This window comes from Acanthaster planci, linkage group LG02 (assembly GCF_054643075.1).
Source record: "Acanthaster planci isolate LZ-2023a linkage group LG02, COTS_SCS, whole genome shotgun sequence".
NCBI lineage: Eukaryota > Metazoa > Echinodermata > Asteroidea > Valvatida > Acanthasteridae > Acanthaster > Acanthaster planci.
The window spans coordinates 22,430,271-22,449,758 of record NC_141778.1 but is presented as its reverse complement, the minus strand read 5'-3'; the positions used below and the strand labels follow the sequence as shown (position 1 = coordinate 22,449,758).

At 40.8% G+C, this 19,488-nt stretch overlaps 3 protein-coding genes across 5 annotated transcripts; 1 reads left to right on the top strand and 2 right to left on the bottom strand.

Annotated features, from left to right (window-relative positions):
- Window positions 1–255: 255 nt before the first annotated feature.
- Window positions 256–6,073, top strand: LOC110976169 (uncharacterized). The gene is made up of 9 exons (XM_022229229.2): window positions 256–415; window positions 1,020–1,153; window positions 1,476–1,561; window positions 2,107–2,342; window positions 2,897–2,990; window positions 3,310–3,403; window positions 3,826–3,918; window positions 4,066–4,144; window positions 4,675–6,073. The coding sequence occupies exons 1-9, from the start codon at window positions 413–415 to the stop codon at window positions 4,762–4,764; spliced, it is 909 nt and encodes a 302-aa protein (XP_022084921.1). The 5' UTR covers window positions 256–412; the 3' UTR covers window positions 4,765–6,073.
- A 1-nt stretch (window position 6,074) lies between these two features.
- Window positions 6,075–11,584, bottom strand: LOC110976170 (leucine-rich melanocyte differentiation-associated protein-like). 3 transcript variants are annotated; one of them, XM_087132647.1, is made up of 5 exons: window positions 11,481–11,584; window positions 9,708–9,875; window positions 8,700–8,864; window positions 7,797–7,926; window positions 6,075–7,626 (listed from the first exon to the last, which is right to left on the bottom strand). In XM_087132647.1, the coding sequence occupies exons 2-5, from the start codon at window positions 9,824–9,826 to the stop codon at window positions 7,513–7,515; spliced, it is 528 nt and encodes a 175-aa protein (XP_086988773.1). In that variant the 5' UTR covers window positions 9,827–9,875; window positions 11,481–11,584; the 3' UTR covers window positions 6,075–7,512. The 3 variants fall into 3 exon arrangements, with proteins under 3 accessions (XP_086988773.1, XP_022084922.2, XP_022084925.2); XM_022229230.2 differs by having other exon boundaries at window positions 8,700–8,960; window positions 11,481–11,583; XM_022229233.2 differs by lacking the exon at window positions 11,481–11,584 and adding an exon at window positions 11,101–11,449 and having other exon boundaries at window positions 8,700–8,960.
- A 289-nt stretch (window positions 11,585–11,873) lies between these two features.
- On the bottom strand, window positions 11,874–19,390 carry LOC110976178 (small ubiquitin-related modifier 2-like). The gene is made up of 5 exons (XM_022229243.2): window positions 19,234–19,390; window positions 17,126–17,176; window positions 16,181–16,258; window positions 15,611–15,682; window positions 11,874–14,702 (listed from the first exon to the last, which is right to left on the bottom strand). The coding sequence occupies exons 1-5, from the start codon at window positions 19,261–19,263 to the stop codon at window positions 14,631–14,633; spliced, it is 303 nt and encodes a 100-aa protein (XP_022084935.1). The 5' UTR covers window positions 19,264–19,390; the 3' UTR covers window positions 11,874–14,630.
- Between the last annotated feature and the right edge of the window lie 98 nt (window positions 19,391–19,488).

Genomic DNA, 19,488 nt, shown 5'->3' with positions numbered 1-19,488 from the left:
CATGATTTATACCACTTTCAGGAAGAAAATTGATGAAGACAGTAAATTTATTATCGTTATTTTCATTCTTTTAAATTGTTTGATTTTCGGGGAAAGCCAATGTGACATTAAGAGAGTCCTATAATCATGCTCCAAAGGATTTGAACCCAAAGGTCCAAACAGCAGCGTGGTCTCTTAAAGTTACTGGTACTTGGCGTATTCTGACGTCTCGTAACCGACCGTGTATGGTTACCATCGTAAATTAGGTGATGGAAACCAAAGATTGTTTCGCACCGCTAAACAATCTTTGATGGAAACCATCGCCGCGCGCGGCGCTATACTATCTTTGATGGAAACCTTCGAAGAGAATGCATTGCTAATTTTAGCGGGCTTAAATTGGCGTTGTTGCCAACATTCGATGTAAATTTTGATAATGGTAAGCTTTGAAACTGATTGCTATGCCGCTTCGTATGTAGTGAATAGCGTTTTTTAACTGAATTGAGGGAGAAAACTAAGCGAGGTTTTACAGATAAGGCCAAGTGTTTCCATGGTTTTGCCTGTGGCTGTCCCACATTTTTAAATTGGATTTGTCCACTTTGTGGGCGTGGATTTGATGGGGAGGGGTTAGGGGTAGCAATACAAAATCTTTCTATGCAAGTTTTGCAATACTCCTCTGGAAGCAGAGGAATAGGAGCTTGGTTTTTTTGGGGGGTGGTCAAATATGACAACCATGTTGTATCAACAATGAAAAAAGAGGACAAATTGATAGACACATCAGACCTCAGGCCTGTTGCTAGAGTGATTTTTGATAATAGCTGTGGAAATGCTGTGAAAAATACAGGGAGACTTTCTTTGTTTGGCATTTTTTACTGACTGCTTTGTAAGTAAAAAAGCCAGAACTCCAGACATGCTAGAATGATTCAACAATCATAAAGACAGCTTTTGGTCATTGTTAATGTGAGCAAAGCTGGTTCTTGTTCAGAGGAGACATCTCTTCCTTGCTGATGTCGAAGCATGACCAAATCGTATTCCTCCCACAGTACAGCATACTGTTCAAGCAGGAGCAGGCCCACTCGGACAGCATCTGGAGCTGTGCATGGGTGAAAAGCGACAAAGATGGCACAGAGAATATCGTGACTGGCTCTGTAGATGACCTGGTCAAGGTTTGGCATTGGTAAGGACTTAACCAACCCCCCACCTGCGCCTCGAGCATCAACCTCTCTGTTACATCACTTTTGTACAAGAATTTCAAGAGCTCAGAAAATTGAGTAGACGGAACATCCAGGCATCATTTTCTAGTGAAACAGAACAGTAGGGAAGGGAAGAAAACCAAGACTGAAATTCCATGTTGTAAAACGAAAAACCAGACAAGAAGTTCTATCTTAAAGATAAACTTCAGTGGATATGTTATTTCAGGTAAATTGTGCAAAATAATGTGCCAACGGCCTGGTCCGTTCTGTGCCACGTTAATGACAAGTCCTTTATTTCCTGTCCAGGACTAACGATGACCTGAAGCTGAAATGGACACTGGAAGGCCACCAGCTGGGCTTAGTGTCAGTTGACATCAATCCAACAGGAACAAGTATCCTTGAATGTAGACATGTGTCTGACCTAGCCATGCCACTTGTCAAGATCTCTGACACCAACGGGGCCAGTTTCACCGAGCTCCTAAGCTTGGAAATATGCTCAGCAAAATATTTGGTTTTCAAAGAAAGAGTTTACCAACCTAAACTTGATTTCTTGTGACTGGTGTGCTCTGCTAAAATTTTGCTTCACTCTGCTAATTTTGTGCTTAGTATATAAATTTGCAAAGGGCTCTGTGGCAGATTTGTGCTTTATCCCAACTTTTCCTTTCATCAGCACTTTCCTTTTATCCGTACTTATTTTTTTTATTTCAGTCTCATTGGAGAAATAAGTGCAACTTCAATGCAGCTGTCATTTTATATGCACAGTTGAAGAATATGCCTGCAGTTCTACCATATATCTTGTAAAGCTGCAGTAGCTCTCTTGGTTTGTAAATCGAGCTTCGTGAAAAGTTCCTCTCATTTCACCAGGAGGAAAGTAATTGTCAGGAATTATTAACCTCGCGGAGACTTTGATTTTCCTTGACCTTTGACCCTCGACTAGTTGCTGCTTCCAGCTCCTTGGACAGCAACATCCGTCTGTGGGACCTGGAGGTGGGTAAGCAGATGCGTAGCCTGGATGCGGGGCCGGAGGATGCCTGGACCATCATGTTCTCGCCAGACGGCCGGTTTCTGGCCACAGGGAGCCACACAGGGAAGGTCAACCTGTTTGGTGTGGAGAGCGGGAAGAAGGAAGCGTCGTTAGACACCAGGGGCAAATTCATCCTCAGTATCGCCTTTGTACGTCTGGATTTTTATGTCATCTTTTCACCAGGATTGACGTGATACCAATCACATTAGCCACCAAATGATGTTCTGGCAGGCCTTGCCCCACTTCGATCTGACACAACTAAAATTGAACCCTGTTTGCACCTCTCATTGCATGTATAACGTGGATGTGATTTCTGGAGATATTGACCTGATACATTCTGGTATTTTAGAAGTTTAAGCTGTCAAGTTTTGATACTTACATTGGCTGTTGTAACCCTCTGGGTATTTGAGAGAGAGCTGATGTTTTGTTAGCTGTTCAAAGCCCTGATAATTTACAGTATTTTATCTCAGTCATTATTACAACCTCTCTGCTGGTCGTTTTGTGGATTTCTCTTCATCTCCTGATCCTCAGTACAGTCACAGAATATTATCAGAAATTACAAAGTTCCACGTCATATTGTATATTGTTCTTTTCTAGCTCTCAGCTGATTCACTGTTCAAAAACAGACAAATGTGCAACTATATACATTTATGATGACAGTTTTACCAATGCAAAATTGGATTTTTCTTTTTCTACTATACAGAGCCCAGACGGCAAGTACATAGCCAGTGGGGCCATTGACGGCATCGTCAATCTGTTTGATCTTCAGACCAGCAAACTACTGCACACATTAGAAGGCAAGTGTCGAGACTCACTTTGCCTGACACTTTGAAGCGTGCAACAAGTGTGGGGGAAAACACCATCTCGGACATCTTACGTGCCTTGTGGCTTGAGACAGTTGGAATCCTTGACATCTTACCATGGGGAATGCACATGTAGAGATCTTGAGATGAAGAAAAGTTTGCTATATCACTGGAAGGCAGTGAGCTGTTAACTGTCAGTATCGCTATGTGAAATTCTGTGGACCTCTGAATCATATTTCCAATGACAAAATGTAGCATGTTCTTTAGACACCCTGTTTTCAATCAATATCCTGTGTTTTGTTTTTGCTTGTAGGCCATGCTATGCCTATCAGATCGCTGTGCTTCTCCCCTGATTCACAGCTTCTGGCCACTGCATCGGACGACGGCCATCTTAAAGTTTATGACGTGTAAGTATTGTACATCACATGAAGGAAAGGGAGGTTATTGCTGAAATGAATTACAGTGACTGTCTGTTCTTGGACACGTGGACATTCAAAACACAATTAGCAGTTTCATTTAGAAAATCAAAGGAACACAAGTAACAAAGTTCAGTGATCTTGAAATGCATTTTACGCCCCGTACTGAAACCAAGCACTTCCTCAACTGAGAAAAATGAAGGGTTTCTTTCCTGTCACAGTCTGTCAGTCTTGGAGCTATGTACTACCTTAGATTGAGAGAAAAAGAGGATCAAATCCTAGAATTCAAGTCAGCTGCCTCTAGCCTCACTGATCCATTTGTCCAATTTTCATTAGGGCAGTTATACCATTATTGTTAAAAGACCAAGTAAACAATTCTTTTGTTTTTTTCTTGTCCCACTGTCTGCCTACAGACAACATGCCAACCTAGCCGGTACACTCTCCGGTCACAGTTCCTGGGTGGTCAGCGTCCACTTCTGCCCCGACAACACGCACTTTGTTTCCAGGTAAGAAAAAGATGACAATGGAAACTGTGCCGCTCCGAGGCAACGTGGCAAATGCGTAATTGTGTGTCAAGATTTTATGTTTGTCATAATAAAATTATTCAATTAAAAAAAAGAAAAGATGCGACTATCTTGTTTTTCCCTTTGTAGCTCTTCTGACAGCACCGTGAAAGTTTGGGATGCAGGAGCAAGGCAGTGTGTAGCTACATTCTATGACCACTATGACCAGGTAAGGAATGCCACAAGGGCACCCAGTCATTCATACTAAATGCCTGGACGGAGGCTCAATACGTTTACATCTTGAAATATCCATTTCCCTTTTTCCTAGCAGTCACTTGCATTCGTGATGTGAATCAGGTCCAAACACACAAAGCAATACTCTATTTGACTGATCTTGGATGCTTAAACATCTGTTCTTTCTCGGCTGTTGCACATTTCTTGGCGACTATTTATTAATTGCCTTTGAGCAGTCTTTCATTAAAGAAGCGTATTCCAAATACCTCTGGAGAATTTGGCTTTTTCTCCACTCAAAACATTTTTTATAGGTTTTGGAATGCCTTTTCAAGACGGAATGGCAGGTTATAATAAATTATAGATAAATTATTATAAAAATGAAGACGTCACATTGTAAAAAATATGGGGGAAAAAACCTATGCTTTTATGGAATAACCTTGGGTTTTCAGTTTGATTTTGTGTGTCCCTATGCTGCTTTAAGTCACACCATAAGAGTTCAATTTGGCACTCTCTGTTGCTTTGTAGGTCTGGCAAGCCAAGTACAACGGGAATGGATCAAAAATAGTATCGGTGTCGGATGACAAAGCCATCCATATCTACGACTGCCCCTTATAGTACATGTCTGAACACTCGCTAAGAGTCACATCCTGTACGGGAACCACATCACCACACCGAAGTTCCTGGAAATTGTTTGCAGATGGTTTTTTAAGTTTTGTTTTTCACAATGAAACTGATTCTTTCAGCATTGTGCATGTTATTTTTTTACACAAACATCTGTCAGGATCACATCTTTATAATTCATCCTTTTTTACTTTAGGCGTTTGAACATTCCTGTTCCAAGTGAAGATCTGGTTTTACGGCCCTTACACGCAAAAAAAGCTATAATGAGCTCAACTTTGTTATATTGTATCATAAAGGGGCGGTACCCAGTACTTATGGGCCTAAAATCTCTGCATTTTGTTGGGAACGAATGTCCAACACACAATGCAGATGAAACAATTGAGTCTGCGGTTCATGTTTATAGGATAAAGCTGACACGAAGCAACATCTTGAAGCTTGCTTTACAGCTGAACAAAATGTAACCAAATTCAACCGCTTTTCTTAGCTGTAGTGTGCCTCGTTTTCCTTCGTAAACACCAGAGCCAGCAGGTGTAGGTCAAGAACAACAACTGTGCACATTGTCTCTAACTTAGCAGGATACTGCAAGTTGATTGGCCAGTATGTGCAGCACCTTGCCACTAGGCTGGCAAAGAGAGATGTGCCTATTCTGATGAGTTCTGTGAACACATGCCACAGGTATAGTCTATTAATCCAAGTCATAACTGCAGTGGTGCCACGCTCATGCGTGAAAACTGCACGTGTTGAATACCTCTTTGAGTGACAGGGTGTTGTGACTTACCAAAACACATGCGTCGAGTTTCAGAGCGCACTCATTGCCGTTGCAGTAATCCGTACAACCAATATGTGCAGGCACACCGTAAGGCATATACAGACCCAAACATAGTCCGTTAACAGTGTCCTGTGTATGTACAGTGACTACAAATGTTAGAGATCACAGAGTTGCACTACATGCACAATGTACTTTCTTGACACACAAAGAAAGAATCCTCGAACATTTCTCATTCAAAATTGTAACCAGACTTTTTGGTATTAAAGGGATTAAGGCCGTGTCCGAAATGGACTTCCAGAGCTATGGCTAGGTCTAATGTCTATGCATCTCTGCACATTTCCAATGGAGGGAAGACCTAGACCTAGCTCTAGACAACAGATTCGGATGGAGCCCAAGACTGTTGACATTTTGTGTTTACTCACTTCATTGTACTTTTTCTGTGTTGAAATCGTCTTTAATATGTGCTCTTTGCTTAGCCGGAGAAAGAAGTAGACATTTGGAATGTAAATAAATGACAGGTGAAACTTGTGCAAACTGGAGTGATGCTTTTCTTTTAATTCAAAATAGCTGATATATTATTTCTTCAGTCATCATGCACAATTTTCATAAGACAGATATAAATATTTCATGCAGACATAGGGAGGCAGCATGTACATATTTCACTGATCATTAAATGCATCAGGAATGTTTAAGTAATGATAAAATCTGTCCACGGAATGCAGTCGCACAGTATCAACCGTGCGGCAGAACTCCAAATGCAAAAGTTCAAGCTTATAGTTATAAAGAATTTAAAATGCTTAGAATATATTTACCTGCATGTGTACATATTTTTCTATATTTTAATAAACTTATACTTCATATATTTGGCATTTCTCTTGTCAAATAATGGCATATCGTTAGCTCTCTTGGCCTTCAAATATAACAATAATACCACATCCCTTCATTGTGCAGATGGTTAACAATGCCAGCGTCTCACACTAACCACAATGCACAATCAACAGGCTGGTGCAGAGTCAACAAAATATGACATTTACCTATGGATTAGAGAGGCCTATGTAAAGGTTTTTATTTATTTATTTCTGCCTACGTACACAAAAAGCCCAGAATCTTCATTATAACTGATATTGAAAGTGCATTCACAAATCTACCTTAACGAGCAAAGGACATCGAGACCATTTCAAGTTCCCCTGTGCAGCTGTCATCTCTGAGTGTCAACCTCTTGGGTGTCTCACTGTATTGTGACTCACCCATATTATCACACAACTGGGATGTTGAAGGTAACAGAGGAAATAGCATGCTGAGCAAGATTTCGTTCACTGAGTTTTGAATTTGTAAATGGCATGAGTAAGAAGGAAAAAAAAACCCAGTAAATAAGCTGATCCTGGAAACCAAAATGCATGCCTGTTAAATATTTAAGTTAACCACAATAATCCCAAAATGATCCAAGTCTGTACACTCTTAACCTTTAACCCCTTCGCTACGGATGACTGCTACTACAGCACCTTTGTGTGAGCATTAGTGCATACCACACATACAGTCTATTCACCATGCGGTCGTGGTCAAAATAATCCGGCAGTGAAGGGGTTAAAAGAAAAAGAAATACATATAAGTTAATAAAATGGTTCCTAACGATCAGAAAATATTTTTGGAATCAGTTTGGAACAAATGTTAGTGCTATTCCCTCAGCCTTTAATAATTCTGCATACATTCCCTGAAATTAAGAGAGAAATGTGCCTTCCATTAAAGTGCTGAGCCATCGGGTTTAGTCGAGAAGCTTGAGCTAAGCTCAGGCTGTGTCTGGAAGTTGTGGCTGTGGCTGGCAGCTATGCACAAGCCTATGGGAATGGCTATAGGAACCTAGCCAATGACTTCCACTGACACACTTGCTAGCTTACCCTAGCTTTAGCCAGTGCTTCCAGACGGAGCCACAGCCGACAGTTGCTGAATTTCAGATGGAATGCTCTACGTGCCCATCACCTGGTGGGGCTGCCGCTGCTGAGTTGTTCAAGGGAAGGCAGGTCAACGTCGCCCTTCACAGACCGACGACTGCTGCTACTGGATGCCTGTCGACTCTTCTTAGGAGATCTCTGTCCAAAAAAAGGGGGAAAGAGACAAACCTTGCTAGAGTAGTAACGTTTCGCTCATTCACAGAAGGCAAGAACATACCAGAGTGCAGACTGTCTCTAAATTTTCTCTGAGATAAAAATTAGACATCCCCTGACGTTTGATGGAAGGTCTCATAAAGCAAATAACGTACCCGTTTGCTCTTGGACGATTTTCTGGTCAGCAGGTGCTTGTATATCTTCTCGCCTTCTTGTCGCTCGGAGAGAGGAATCTCCTTGTCGTCCAGCATGGTTAACTTAGGCAGCTGACTGATCACATAATGCCTACAGATTAAGGACATTATGGCTCGATCTACTTATGGCTGCAAAGGTTACTTAAGTTTACGTCCCTCATTCTGAATGACCTTATGTTGTCACTAGCGCTCAAATAGAACACAAAATGGAAACAGTTACTTTTAGAGTGATGGATTTCGCTAACAATGCCAAAAGGTTTTTCACTCGGGGGAGATAAAGACATGCATTTGTACAGTATCTTCACTGCGGCAACTGGAAGAACTCGGAGAAATGATGTCCCATGTGGGCCAACATGCCACACGCACTTGTCTCTGCGTATGTCTGTGGTACATGATACCCACGGCATTCAAATGCCAGTCCTCTCTGTCTTCATCACTAGCAAGGAGTAATTTGTGCACGGTGTCTACACACCAGCATTTGGGCCAATAGACCCCTTCCAGTTGGTACTCAGTAACGGTTCCTTTTACCTTGGCAAGGAACCAATAAAAAAACATGAAGTGCAATCCGTCTATACAATCATCCCTCAAGAACTGTTACATCACCTCATACATATTCATAATCAATTTTTCAAAAGCTAATTTCTCACCCTTCTATTCACTATCATTTCCAGTCACTGTTTTGCTATTAACAAGCATACATATGGAATTACTGGCACAGGATGTCTTGGGACCTGCATCCAATTCACGCTGATGCATATTTCACCTACAGTAGTGAACTCCATGAGGCTGTGTTTCATGAGCCAACCAGAACAAAAGACAAGCAACTGGTGTGTCATGACAGGAGCAACACGGCACAGTGCTAACCTGTAATCCACATACTGCTCATAGCTGCCACCGTTGAAGAAACTCGGCGCGGCGGGGTTGTTCATCATACTCAGGTAACGCAGGTCTGGGAAGGCCCTGGACACCGTCTCCACAAACACAGTCAAGTTGGAGATGCGATTCCGGTTGACCCAGAGTGTCGTGACGCTGGGCAGCGAAGGGAATTTCACATGGGATTTAATATTGTTGTTGTCTAGGATCAGAGTGTGAACCTTGCTGAAAGACTCGAGGCAACGCAGGTCGCTGTGGCATGAAAAAAAAAAGAAGAAACAAAAAAAAGGGAAAGTATCCGGTTCGTAAGTGGCTTCGTCACAAAGGCGGATGTGCAACGATTAGCAGGCTCCCATAGGATGACAGCTGAAATTACGCATTAACTTCCAGTTCCATGGTTCCATGTAAATGGCAATCAATGCATGTAACTCTATGTGCACTGCGTGTGCACTGGGCGTGGTTTAAACTCAAGTGACATCACACTTACAACCTGGATAGCCTTGGCTCAATGATTCCTAAATGCACTCAATAAGAACCTGTCAAGGTCCCAATTGAATCTTGAAGGTTCCAGAACTCAATTTAGGGGCCACCAATTTTTAGGGGCCACCAAAATTGATCCAGCATTCTGGTGTGATCGTTATCTTACCACAACGAAACCGCAAGTCACGTTCCCACTCGCGCTTGATCCACCCTTTCGGACGGAAATGTCGGACCCGAAAGGTCAATGAGTTCGGTATTGTGCATGTGCTAGCTTGCTGAGCGCGCACTCTGTGGCAGTGTTGTGTGCTGGGGCGGCATGCATGTGACCCTGCGGTGTTTTGGGTGTGGAGTTCTACTGACGTGACAACCTTGAATTGGACCGAATGTTCAGACATTCTTCAGCTTGACGCGCGTGCGGATTCGGTACATCACGACACCCTACTACGTATCCGCGAGCGTTGTGCCACCGCAGTAATGGCTTTTAATTCCGGTTCTCGCCTTACACTTTAGCTACCGTACCTGATTTGATTGTGGCTCAGATCCAGGACTTCGGCTTTGGTAGCAAACTTGGAGACTGCATTTTGTGGTATCTCAGTCAAATCATGGAAGGCTAGTGATACTCTGTGTCCTTCGTCCATTGTCCATGTGCCAGACTGGAGCTAACTGAACTTCTGGAAAACCCAATGACTTGGGAAAAGAAGACAGAGGAAACATTTTTACTTGAGTTACTGATTACCTGATCACATCACAACTTTGACCACAACAAATTTTTATCACAAAAAAGTTAATGTCAACACATTTAAAAGCACAACTTTTGAAGACAGGATGAGAGAACAGATAGATGCAATTCCAGCTTACGTGGCAAATACTAACTAGGGGCCTGTTTGTTTCACATGAAACTGAATCTCGCTCAGTAATACATCGTTGGTTCACTGACACCAGAACCCGCCTAATGGACGGAGCAAACCAGTGTTAGGACCAATGATCGTGGTCCAGATCTGGGTGAACAAACAGGTCCTAGTATTATTGATGGTTGCCTTTTGGAGGTCCCATTGTCAAGGCGCAGCTGTTATGTCCCAACTACAGCATTTATCCCAACTTTAGTTGGGTCCGTCCACAGAACAGCTGTCCAGTGTGTGCATATTCCATGGCATGTGCCAAAGTAATTTTGTTTACATCCACAACTTGTGCTTGTAGAGATGAGTTTTATAGATGAAGTGCCATATTTTAGAAAATTATGTCAGGTGTAAACTTGGAGAAGGTTGAGAAATTTTCTGTGAAGATTGGCCAACAATGGTTGGGCCAGCCCAACTGCAGCACTATAGTTAGGATTGCCCCAACTATAGTTTGGACAGACAGCGGACGCACCACGATTTGTAGGGTTCCATTGGAGATCACTGAAGTTGCATGTTACATGTAACTTCCTGTTCCATGGTTCCATGTAAATGGCGATCAATGCATGTAATTCTATGTGCAGTGCATGTGCAGTGGGCGTGGCTTGAACTGAAGTGACGTCACACTAACGAACCGGAAAGCTGGGTACGAGTAACAGATCTAAGCACATGATCTTATATGCCAAAAGAGGCTCCGCATATTTCACGGAGACTGTAAGCAGTAAGCATGGCAAAAGGCACAATATGATAACCTCAGAGGAAAAACTTGCTTAACTTAGTGATGCAACAATGGAAATCTCTAAGCGCACCCGTACATATTCGTGCTAAGCACAGAAATCGTGATTTGCTGTGAAATAAGCTTACTTTTAAACAAATTTCTTTGTTCCATTGTATGGTTAGCAAGAAAATTGCTTAACAGCAAGAAATGCCACGAAATTGGGCCAAAATGTAACTATAACTAGTATTAGGTGAACTACTTTGGGGGAGTTATTATTGTCAAGATTGTTTGGTCCCCAAGCCTTGATAACAGACATGGCCGTCATACAGGGAGCAACATTCTTTCCCATTTGGAAAACGAGTTCAGTCAATTTAAGATAATTTATCACAGGCTACATGTAGGTCAATGAAGGTGCGCGCGCTGTTAGCAACGATGCAAGTGGGCGGGCGGGACGAGCAGCAGTGAACAATATTAACGCATAACAGCAGGAGTCGCATTTGTCAGATCATGTCTTAACACGAGTGAAAAGAATAGGAAGGCGGGGACAGTCACACGAGATCACACAACCTACAAACATTAATTATTCATTTATATCTGAAGATAAAAATGAACCTATTTTAACACATTAAAGTGTGCACAACCACCAAAAATACTACAAAACTTTACACCCTTCAACTTTACCATAACTTGGGCCCCAACTCTGGCCAGTCTCTCGTCAGTTTGTAGTGTAGTATCTGCTATCGATATGCGATCTCCATCGCTCGTCTTTTATAGCGCCCCCAACGCTGTTCAAATACTAATACTAAATTTCACAGTGCAAAAATTATTGCGTTTCAAAATAAATATGTGACGAAGTTCAACGGCCGCACGCAAACTGAAATCAAAAGTGCATCAGAAAAATAAGGTACTTTTATGATAACAGGATTTTATTTTTATCACCTTGAAATGAACAATGACTCGACTTCTCTGGCTGAAAAAAAATTAAACATGAGAAACAAAAATCAACCCAAGTAGTATGAAATCATATCTCCCACTCCCACTTTCACAGAAACAATCTTCGTACACCGACACAAGTTCAGAAAGAATCTTTCCTTTACCTTTGAACTGCGGGTCAGGACTTGGTTTATTATTACAAACTGACAACCAAACATACACGAGAACAAACACTGAAACAAAAAAATTCTATGACGACGTCTAACAATCTGTTTAACAATATTTCTATTAAATCTAGTAGATACGCTTGTCTGGTATGACCGCACCATTTTACGGATCAATTTGCTAAAATGCAAGCATGTATGAAAGCTAATTTACAGTACAAACAAGACTGAGAACAAAATGAAACCAACATAATTAAAACTGACGGAAGGAAAAACCTGCTACAATTATCACAACACACCTTCAATTTAACATTTCAATGATGCAACAACATTCATTGAAGAATTTGGATACAACACTTAGTCATAGTTTCAAACCCTTTTTGGCTTTTTTCATTTTCAAAAGTGTATCTTTTGCTGAAACATTCGGTGTCTATGAATACTATCTTAGTATCTGGGGGCTGAAAAAAATCAGTGACCATCTTCACTAAAAAAAGAAGAAAAGCAATAATTGACAGGTGTGTCACAATTCATGATTAAACATAAACTCAATTGTAGAGTCCTACAACTCCTATACGCAGAAAATGGATGACTGGGTCTTGCAGGTGCTTTTAGGTATCGTTTACTACAACTGATATTCAATGGTTGATCCGCAGTAGGCCAAAAAGTTCAAGGTTCAAAGTCTAATGCTACAAGAATTATCTGGCAGATGCATCACTGCCAGACTAAGATTCTATTTACTTCATTTTTCTTTCATACGGCTAAGACCATGAACCCACTGGAGACTACGCGAGAGACAACAGGCTGGTTCATTATTTTGTTATACAAAATGAGTTAATCTGTCAAACCATGGTCAAACCTTCAGGAGCCAGAACAAATCAGTGCTTAAGCTGTTCATCAATCTGCTCCAATAGAAAGAAAAAACAGTTCAGCCTTAGCCACAATGACCAATTCACGTACGGCCTTAGCTTATCAGCTGAGTTATCTGACTTGTCTGCTTTCGAGGTTTGTAAATGCTCTGATTAATACACAGCAATGAAGCATAGCTTGAGTCCTACAATATGTACATACATTTAAAACTACCGAAAAGTTAAATTACATAACATGAAACATGCAGCGTTTAAAATACACGAGTAAATGGCCGTCAATGTGATGATTTACATGTGCACGTTATTGTGAATTCGCTGCCGATAAATACCATGCTCCCTCCAGACACAATGCTAACGAGAGGAAACACTTGTTCATAATACCACAAAGAGACTTTGAAACGGGAACCGCTGCATTTAAATTGGGCAGGTGTCGAGCCAAGTGTTGCCTCACTGTCTAAGTGCATTCCAGTTCCACTATATCAAATGGAATGCGATAGCCATATACAGCTTTGTACTTTCTCTTTGATTGGGTCAACCCAGAAGTCATCAACAAAGAGCAATTAATGTGGTTTACCAATTTCTCAGAATTTTTGGTGATTTCAAACAGTGGATCTTTCACACCCAACAACGTGCCCTTAGTAATCCTGAAAAGCAAGCTTTCCAAATGCTTTCAGAAATTTTGGTGATTTCAAACAGTGGATCTTTCACATCCAACAGTGCACCCTCAGTAGTCCTGAAAAGCATGCCAAATATCTTGTTTTGTGTGCATTAGGTACTTATGGGAAACAACATTATACCTATATACACATGTACACACAATTAGTTTTAGAAATGTACCACCTCCAACTTTAGTTTTGGTCAGAGACTTAATTTAATTGTTGAACACTTGTTTCAAATACAAGCCCTGATGAATTCAAACCCCAGACAAACTGGAGGTGGCATGATTATTCTGCCCAAGACCAAAGAAATTGCAGACAATGTGTCAATTATTCAAAATAAACAAATGAACAACTATGTTCCTGTTACTTAATCTTTCTCAACAGAAGTATCAAGTAATAACTTAACAAGAACTACAAAAAAAGAGATTCTCATTTCCCGTTGGCTTGAGTTTTGACAAACACTTTAAAACCCATCCCTTCAAAATGCTTCGAATCTGGGAATCATGGGTGTAACTAGCACAATGTTCAAATTTATATTTTTTTTTAATTTGGCAATACAAAAATGCTGGATTAACAGTACCTTTATGGTCATTTCCATTTTTCTTCAATCACTGTGAACCGCACTTTTTAAAGTGACGAAGGTTGATCAAGCAGTTTCTATACGCAATAGGGCCAAAAGAAGTCTAAATGGCAGGGAATGGCAGCTCGGTTCTTCCCTCAACCCGAAATATGTCTTTATTAAAAGGCCATCAAGAAACAAAATGGGCCGGTGATTTAAAAAAAAAAAAAGAAAAGAAAAAAAAAAGAGAGAAAAAAAAAGATGGCTTCAATCCAAGTACCAATACACACGGACACTGTTGGTTCTCTAGTGCCTCTTGCAGAGCAAAACTCGATGGCAACAGGTGTAGATGCAAACATTCCAATCCTAATAATTTTTACATGGTAAACTTTCCATGGTCAAATTTGACCCCCCCCCGACAAAAAAAAACTTTACTCAGCAGAAGCCATCACATGACTTTTTAAAAGTGGAGGTGTAGCGAATGTCGTGAAGTCTGATTACTGAATGCAATATCTACATTCTGCGTGACTGGAGAAACGTCTTGAAATATCATCCTGATTCAGAGATGGTGGTGTAGTTCCGGAGGGGGCTCGGGGGGAGTGTTGGAAGGTTGATGCTCCATGATGTTGGGGAGGTTGAATCTCCGTGTTTCAGTGTCTCAACCAATGCCCGCCCGTTTGTGGCATGTACGCCTCTATTGTGTCATCATCCTCGAGTTCAATCTAAGGATGCAAAGAAACAAACAGGAACATAATGTTAAACAGAGAAAGTGGACTGTACGACAAACTGCCTCGGCAGTGCAGTCTCGGACATACCAAACGTAAGCTCGTTTGAACATCTCTGGAGTTTTCAACTTTCAACTCAGAGCTGGTTGTTCCTTAAGTGAAGTGTTGATGTGGTGGGGGCGTGTGGCCTAGTAGTTAAAGTATGTGACTCCGAATCCAGCCTCTGGTTACATGCTATGACCGTACTACTAGGGCAAGTCACTTTATACCTTGTTACCTCTTTCCAGCCAGGGGTACAAATGGGTACCAGTGGTACTGGTGTTGAATAGCCCCTATCACACCAGAAATGACTCCACTAAGCTGTACACTTCCCAGGGAGTGCAGATGGTTAAGAATAATTTACTAGTCCAATAAGCAGGGACAGATAATGATGTCTGCACATTGGAAATTTGTGCGAAATTTACTTCAGAAGAACTACCCATTAAATACACAGCTAGGAAGACCAAAATCATCTACAAATGAAAGGGTCAATGTGTAACAATTTATGTTTACGGTTCAGTCCATGACAAGAACCCCTTCTTGTCCAAGATATGAGATGTATGCCCAGTCTGCAGAGCTCTGTCCAGCAGGAGGCCCCATTGAACCAGCAGCTGCGTGGTAAACAGACTGTGTGCGTGGCATGCACTAATCCTCACACAAAGGTGCAGCGTTAATTAACGACTCATCACAAACGAAAAAATTCTTGTCGGTATTTTCCATCTGGATACCCAACAATACAAAGAAAAAATATGGAAATCCATGAATGTCTTCAAGGGCTCCCGCTATGCACGGTTCATGCCATGCGCAATATTATATTGCGGACTTGCTCATGTTATAATTTGTTTACATCGTATAATGCAGCCTACCGAACGTGGGGTGTCATTTTGTCCGATGGCGACGCCGTCAAATCTAAACCTCATGTTGTCCAGTTGCACTCCCTGTACAGTGACAAGACAAATGAACAACTTAGATGTGTATCTACGTCAACAAGATCTTCATACCCAACTCAGGAAATGACCCACTATATAACAAACTTAACTTGGTCCCGTGCCACTTTGTATCAGTGAGGAACGCTGCACGACAAAGGAATTTGATAGTGCTGGCTTTTATTTCTTCAGGATCCAGTATGACATCGACCAGGGCACAAACTCTCTTCAGTCTGTTTGAAATGTGGGCTTCGAAGTAGTGGGATTCATGTGAGCAGCCAATCATTCATAGCCATATTAACTGCCAGTGGCAGATTATCTGTTCGAAGATGATAGGTAACAGTACTGTTGTTGTTCCAATCTTCAAAATCATCTTCTGCCAGGGAGGAGAAAAAGTATGGATGAAGAACTTCAAGAGTACTAGGACAGAGGGTCACATGGCGACCACATCACTCATTTCGGACGTGGACTTTTACAAGTTCGACATGCATCAACTGCTATTCCACCTACCTGCTTTTCGCAGTATGCACACATCAGCTTCCTGAAGGGTGTTCCCTTCTTGATTTTAAACTGTATGATAGAATTGTCCTGGAATGAACAACAGGTAGAAGTTGCTGGTATGGAGATTGGAGACATTGACTCAGTGGTTAACAACTTGTGTACGGTGAAACGTTCGGCTTACAAACACTGATAAAAATTGGATTTCATTTAACCCTGACCCCCCAAGGGTTGCAGGCCCTAACCTTCCCCATTCACACAAAGCTAAACACCCGTATGGGACGTTGTGCACAGAGGCTGTTGGACTTTGTTTTTCTGAGGTATGCCAAACCCAATGCAAAAGCCAGCTGTTATGGGCCTACCAGACCTATCCCCACAGAATTAAACACTTTACTACTGTTTAATTCTGTGTGGTTGGGGAAGGTTAGGGTTAGGAAAAGAACATTAGAATATTTTGCATTACATTACTATTTGTCAACACTGCGCACCAGGGGTGAGTCTCAAAGAAATGCAAAACAAGCACACTGTAAAGCACAGACAATGTTTGCTCAGCAAAAATGCTGATTACTAACCAAAGTGTCATGAAATCTACATCTCCTGTGATCGGTTTGCTAAGCAGTAGTAGAAATAACAGACACCACTGGGCTTTATGCCAGTATTTGAATGAGCAACTATAAAAACAGACTAACTACAAGTTTTGGAAGGTTTAGATCTTGTTAATAAACATACCAGAGGAGGGAGGATAGTTTTAGCATTCCCAACAGGAACCTTTGCAGAAAAAAACTGCTTCAGGTAATTTCAAATGCCAAAAATGCAATACATGTGCATGAAATGGTTGTGTATACTTGAAGACTTCTTTGCTAGCATTATATAAAGGATTTCACAATAAAAAATGAGTGGTAGTCTTTTAACCAACTGATTTTTTTGGGCAATTATCACTTGTGAAATCAGCATTACCTGTCCTCTCACTTTGACGAGAATCTGGTCATTTTTGTCACTTTTGACATCCTGCAGGCAAAACAAAACAAAAAAGGAAAAAGAAATGAGAACATAAAAAATTTAATTAAACAGAGGGGACAGCATACTTTATTGAAAGTTGTGTCATCGCCCCAAAACATTTACGCTTAGATTTCCAGTCATGATCAGCCACTCCCACAACTTCATGTTCACTGAAATGTTACTCACTTCAAAGACAAGCTAGCCTTTGAATGAACTACAAAGTCCTTGATGCACTTGTTCTGTGCTAGTGTGCCAATAAAGTGTGAAGTTGCGCGGAATGTTCAGCACACATTTATGTTACCAACACATTGCACAAATGCAGTACTATGCCAATATCCCAAATACACTTGCAAATCTGAGGACCATTAAAATAATGAGAATGCAATTATTATTTCCGTGTAATAGCTACGAAATCTTCTATTCCAATGACGAATTTACAAACAGATCTCTACATTTAAGTCATTTCAGTTAGTTCGTTTAGTAAGTAAATGCCCCAGGCAGGGAATATCCAGAACCCTCCAAACTGAAATATAACAAACAGCTCCATATCCGATTATCATTTGATACCCTGTGTGCAAACCCTGAGAGATCGGTCTGATAATGTTTTGTTTTCTGAATAACTGCTTCAATCATGTTACTATTTTTCCTGCTTAATTTGACTTTTTAGAACATTTTATCACTTTCTGATGGCTAAGAAACTACTGCAAGGGATAATCAGTAATGTCCGTACAGTATATGTAACTCTTACTGAAATAGAATATCCCCAAATCGCACCTGACAGAGCACACTGGCACAGTGAAGCTTAGGATATGGACAGATGATGCAGGAAGTCCAATGCCTGGGCCCAATTTATGGGCAACACATCCCAGGTCCACATATAAACAAGTGAAAGGCTAGTTAAAGTGCAAAGTGTGGAAAGAACACAGGTCTAATGCCTAAAAGTAGTCATATGGTAACTTGTCAATGTTTCACTGGCTGAATTGTCAACTTTTAATGGGCATAATGGCCATGTTGATGTTGGGTGCAGTAGGTCAACGTGTGTCCAATCACTCAATCTTTACGTGACGTGACAATTCCACCATCAGCCAATCACTTTTTCTTTCTAATTCACGATTGTGAGAGACATTTCAAAAAGGGCAAGTGAAGTTGTAGATTTTACGCAGAATTGACCAATCATGCAGAGCATACAATGTACATGTGATCCTCATCATGCAGATTGGCCAATCACACCCAAAATTCAAGACACTGTCATACTGCCATTATTGGGGCATGGTTGGGGACATGCATAAATTAGTGAGGACGCTGTTCGGTTGGAACTTCATTTTCTTAATTATGATTAAAATTAATCTTTTTTCACACTCTATTTAATTTCCAATTTCTAAATTTTTGAAATTTCTAGTGAAGCCAGCATTTAATGAATTTATACATGGCACAAATCACAACAAAGATTTATAGAAATATGCATGTTAAAATTTAAGCATTTCAGTAAAAAAGCCACACTCGTTTTTTGTTTGAAAATCAGTTTGCTCTGCATTACACATGTATGAAAACATCCCAAAACATCTTAATATAGGCCTATATCTCTGCTATAAGTTTAAGTCCATTTTTCTTTGCTTTGCAGAGTCCGATGGAATTCAAACTTACATGAAGATTACTTCAAAAATAAAACAGAAGAAATGGTTTCAAAAGGAAAGAGTCATATTCAGACGCCACTTGACACCCTGTGCACAAATGCTACATGTATGAGACTAGTCTGACATGTCCGAAAACGAATGTCTGAAATGCTGACGTTGGAAATGTTCCTAAGCCACCAATTTCTCTTTTGTCACCCTTTCAATAGTTGACTGTAGCATAGATTTTATTAGGTGAGCAAAAATAACGTCAGTATTGGCAATAATTCAGCATTCTACTGAAGACGTCGTGACTCGTCACATCTCAAGCTCCATCAGTCACGTAGGCCTGTCATTCATGTTTTGCCATGTGTTTTCGTGTCGTGCACGCGAGTAAAATAAAGAAGAGAAACACTCAATTAACAGCATAAAATTTACATAATTATTAATCCATACCGTTGACTGTTTTGGTACTTGTTCTGACATCTTTGTGGTTTATTTTGTGCGAACTTCACCTTCCACGCCACAAAGTAACTTCCAGGCAGCAGTCCTTTAGACAGCTAGAGCGCTAGCGAAAGCCACTCATATAAAGCACTGTAACATGTGTAGTGCTCAATGGTACATGTGACCTGATTGGATATTTAATTAATCATTTGATTGAGTATAAATATTAGAGAGGATTTAGTTATAATGAAACATAATCCAAAACGA

Coding starts and splice junctions, on each gene's coding strand:
- LOC110976170 (XM_022229230.2), bottom strand. CDS start 9,826: ATGGACGAAGGACACAGAGTATCACTAGCCTTCCATGATTTGACTGAG. Junction 7,927..8,699: donor GAGCAGTATGTGGATTACAG/GTTAGCACTGTG, acceptor CTTAATCTGTAG/GCATTATGTGATCAGTCAGC. Junction 7,627..7,796: donor AATCGTCCAAGAGCAAACGG/GTACGTTATTTG, acceptor TTTTTTGGACAG/AGATCTCCTAAGAAGAGTCG.
- LOC110976169 (XM_022229229.2), top strand. Junction 2,343..2,896: donor TCATCCTCAGTATCGCCTTT/GTACGTCTGGAT, acceptor TCTACTATACAG/AGCCCAGACGGCAAGTACAT. Junction 3,919..4,065: donor AACACGCACTTTGTTTCCAG/GTAAGAAAAAGA, acceptor TTCCCTTTGTAG/CTCTTCTGACAGCACCGTGA.
- LOC110976178 (XM_022229243.2), bottom strand. CDS start 19,263: ATGTCAGAACAAGTACCAAAACAGTCAACG. Junction 17,177..19,233: donor AAGTACCAAAACAGTCAACG/GTATGGATTAAT, acceptor TTTTGCCTGCAG/GATGTCAAAAGTGACAAAAA. Junction 15,683..16,180: donor GTGCATACTGCGAAAAGCAG/GTAGGTGGAATA, acceptor GTCACTGTACAG/GGAGTGCAACTGGACAACAT.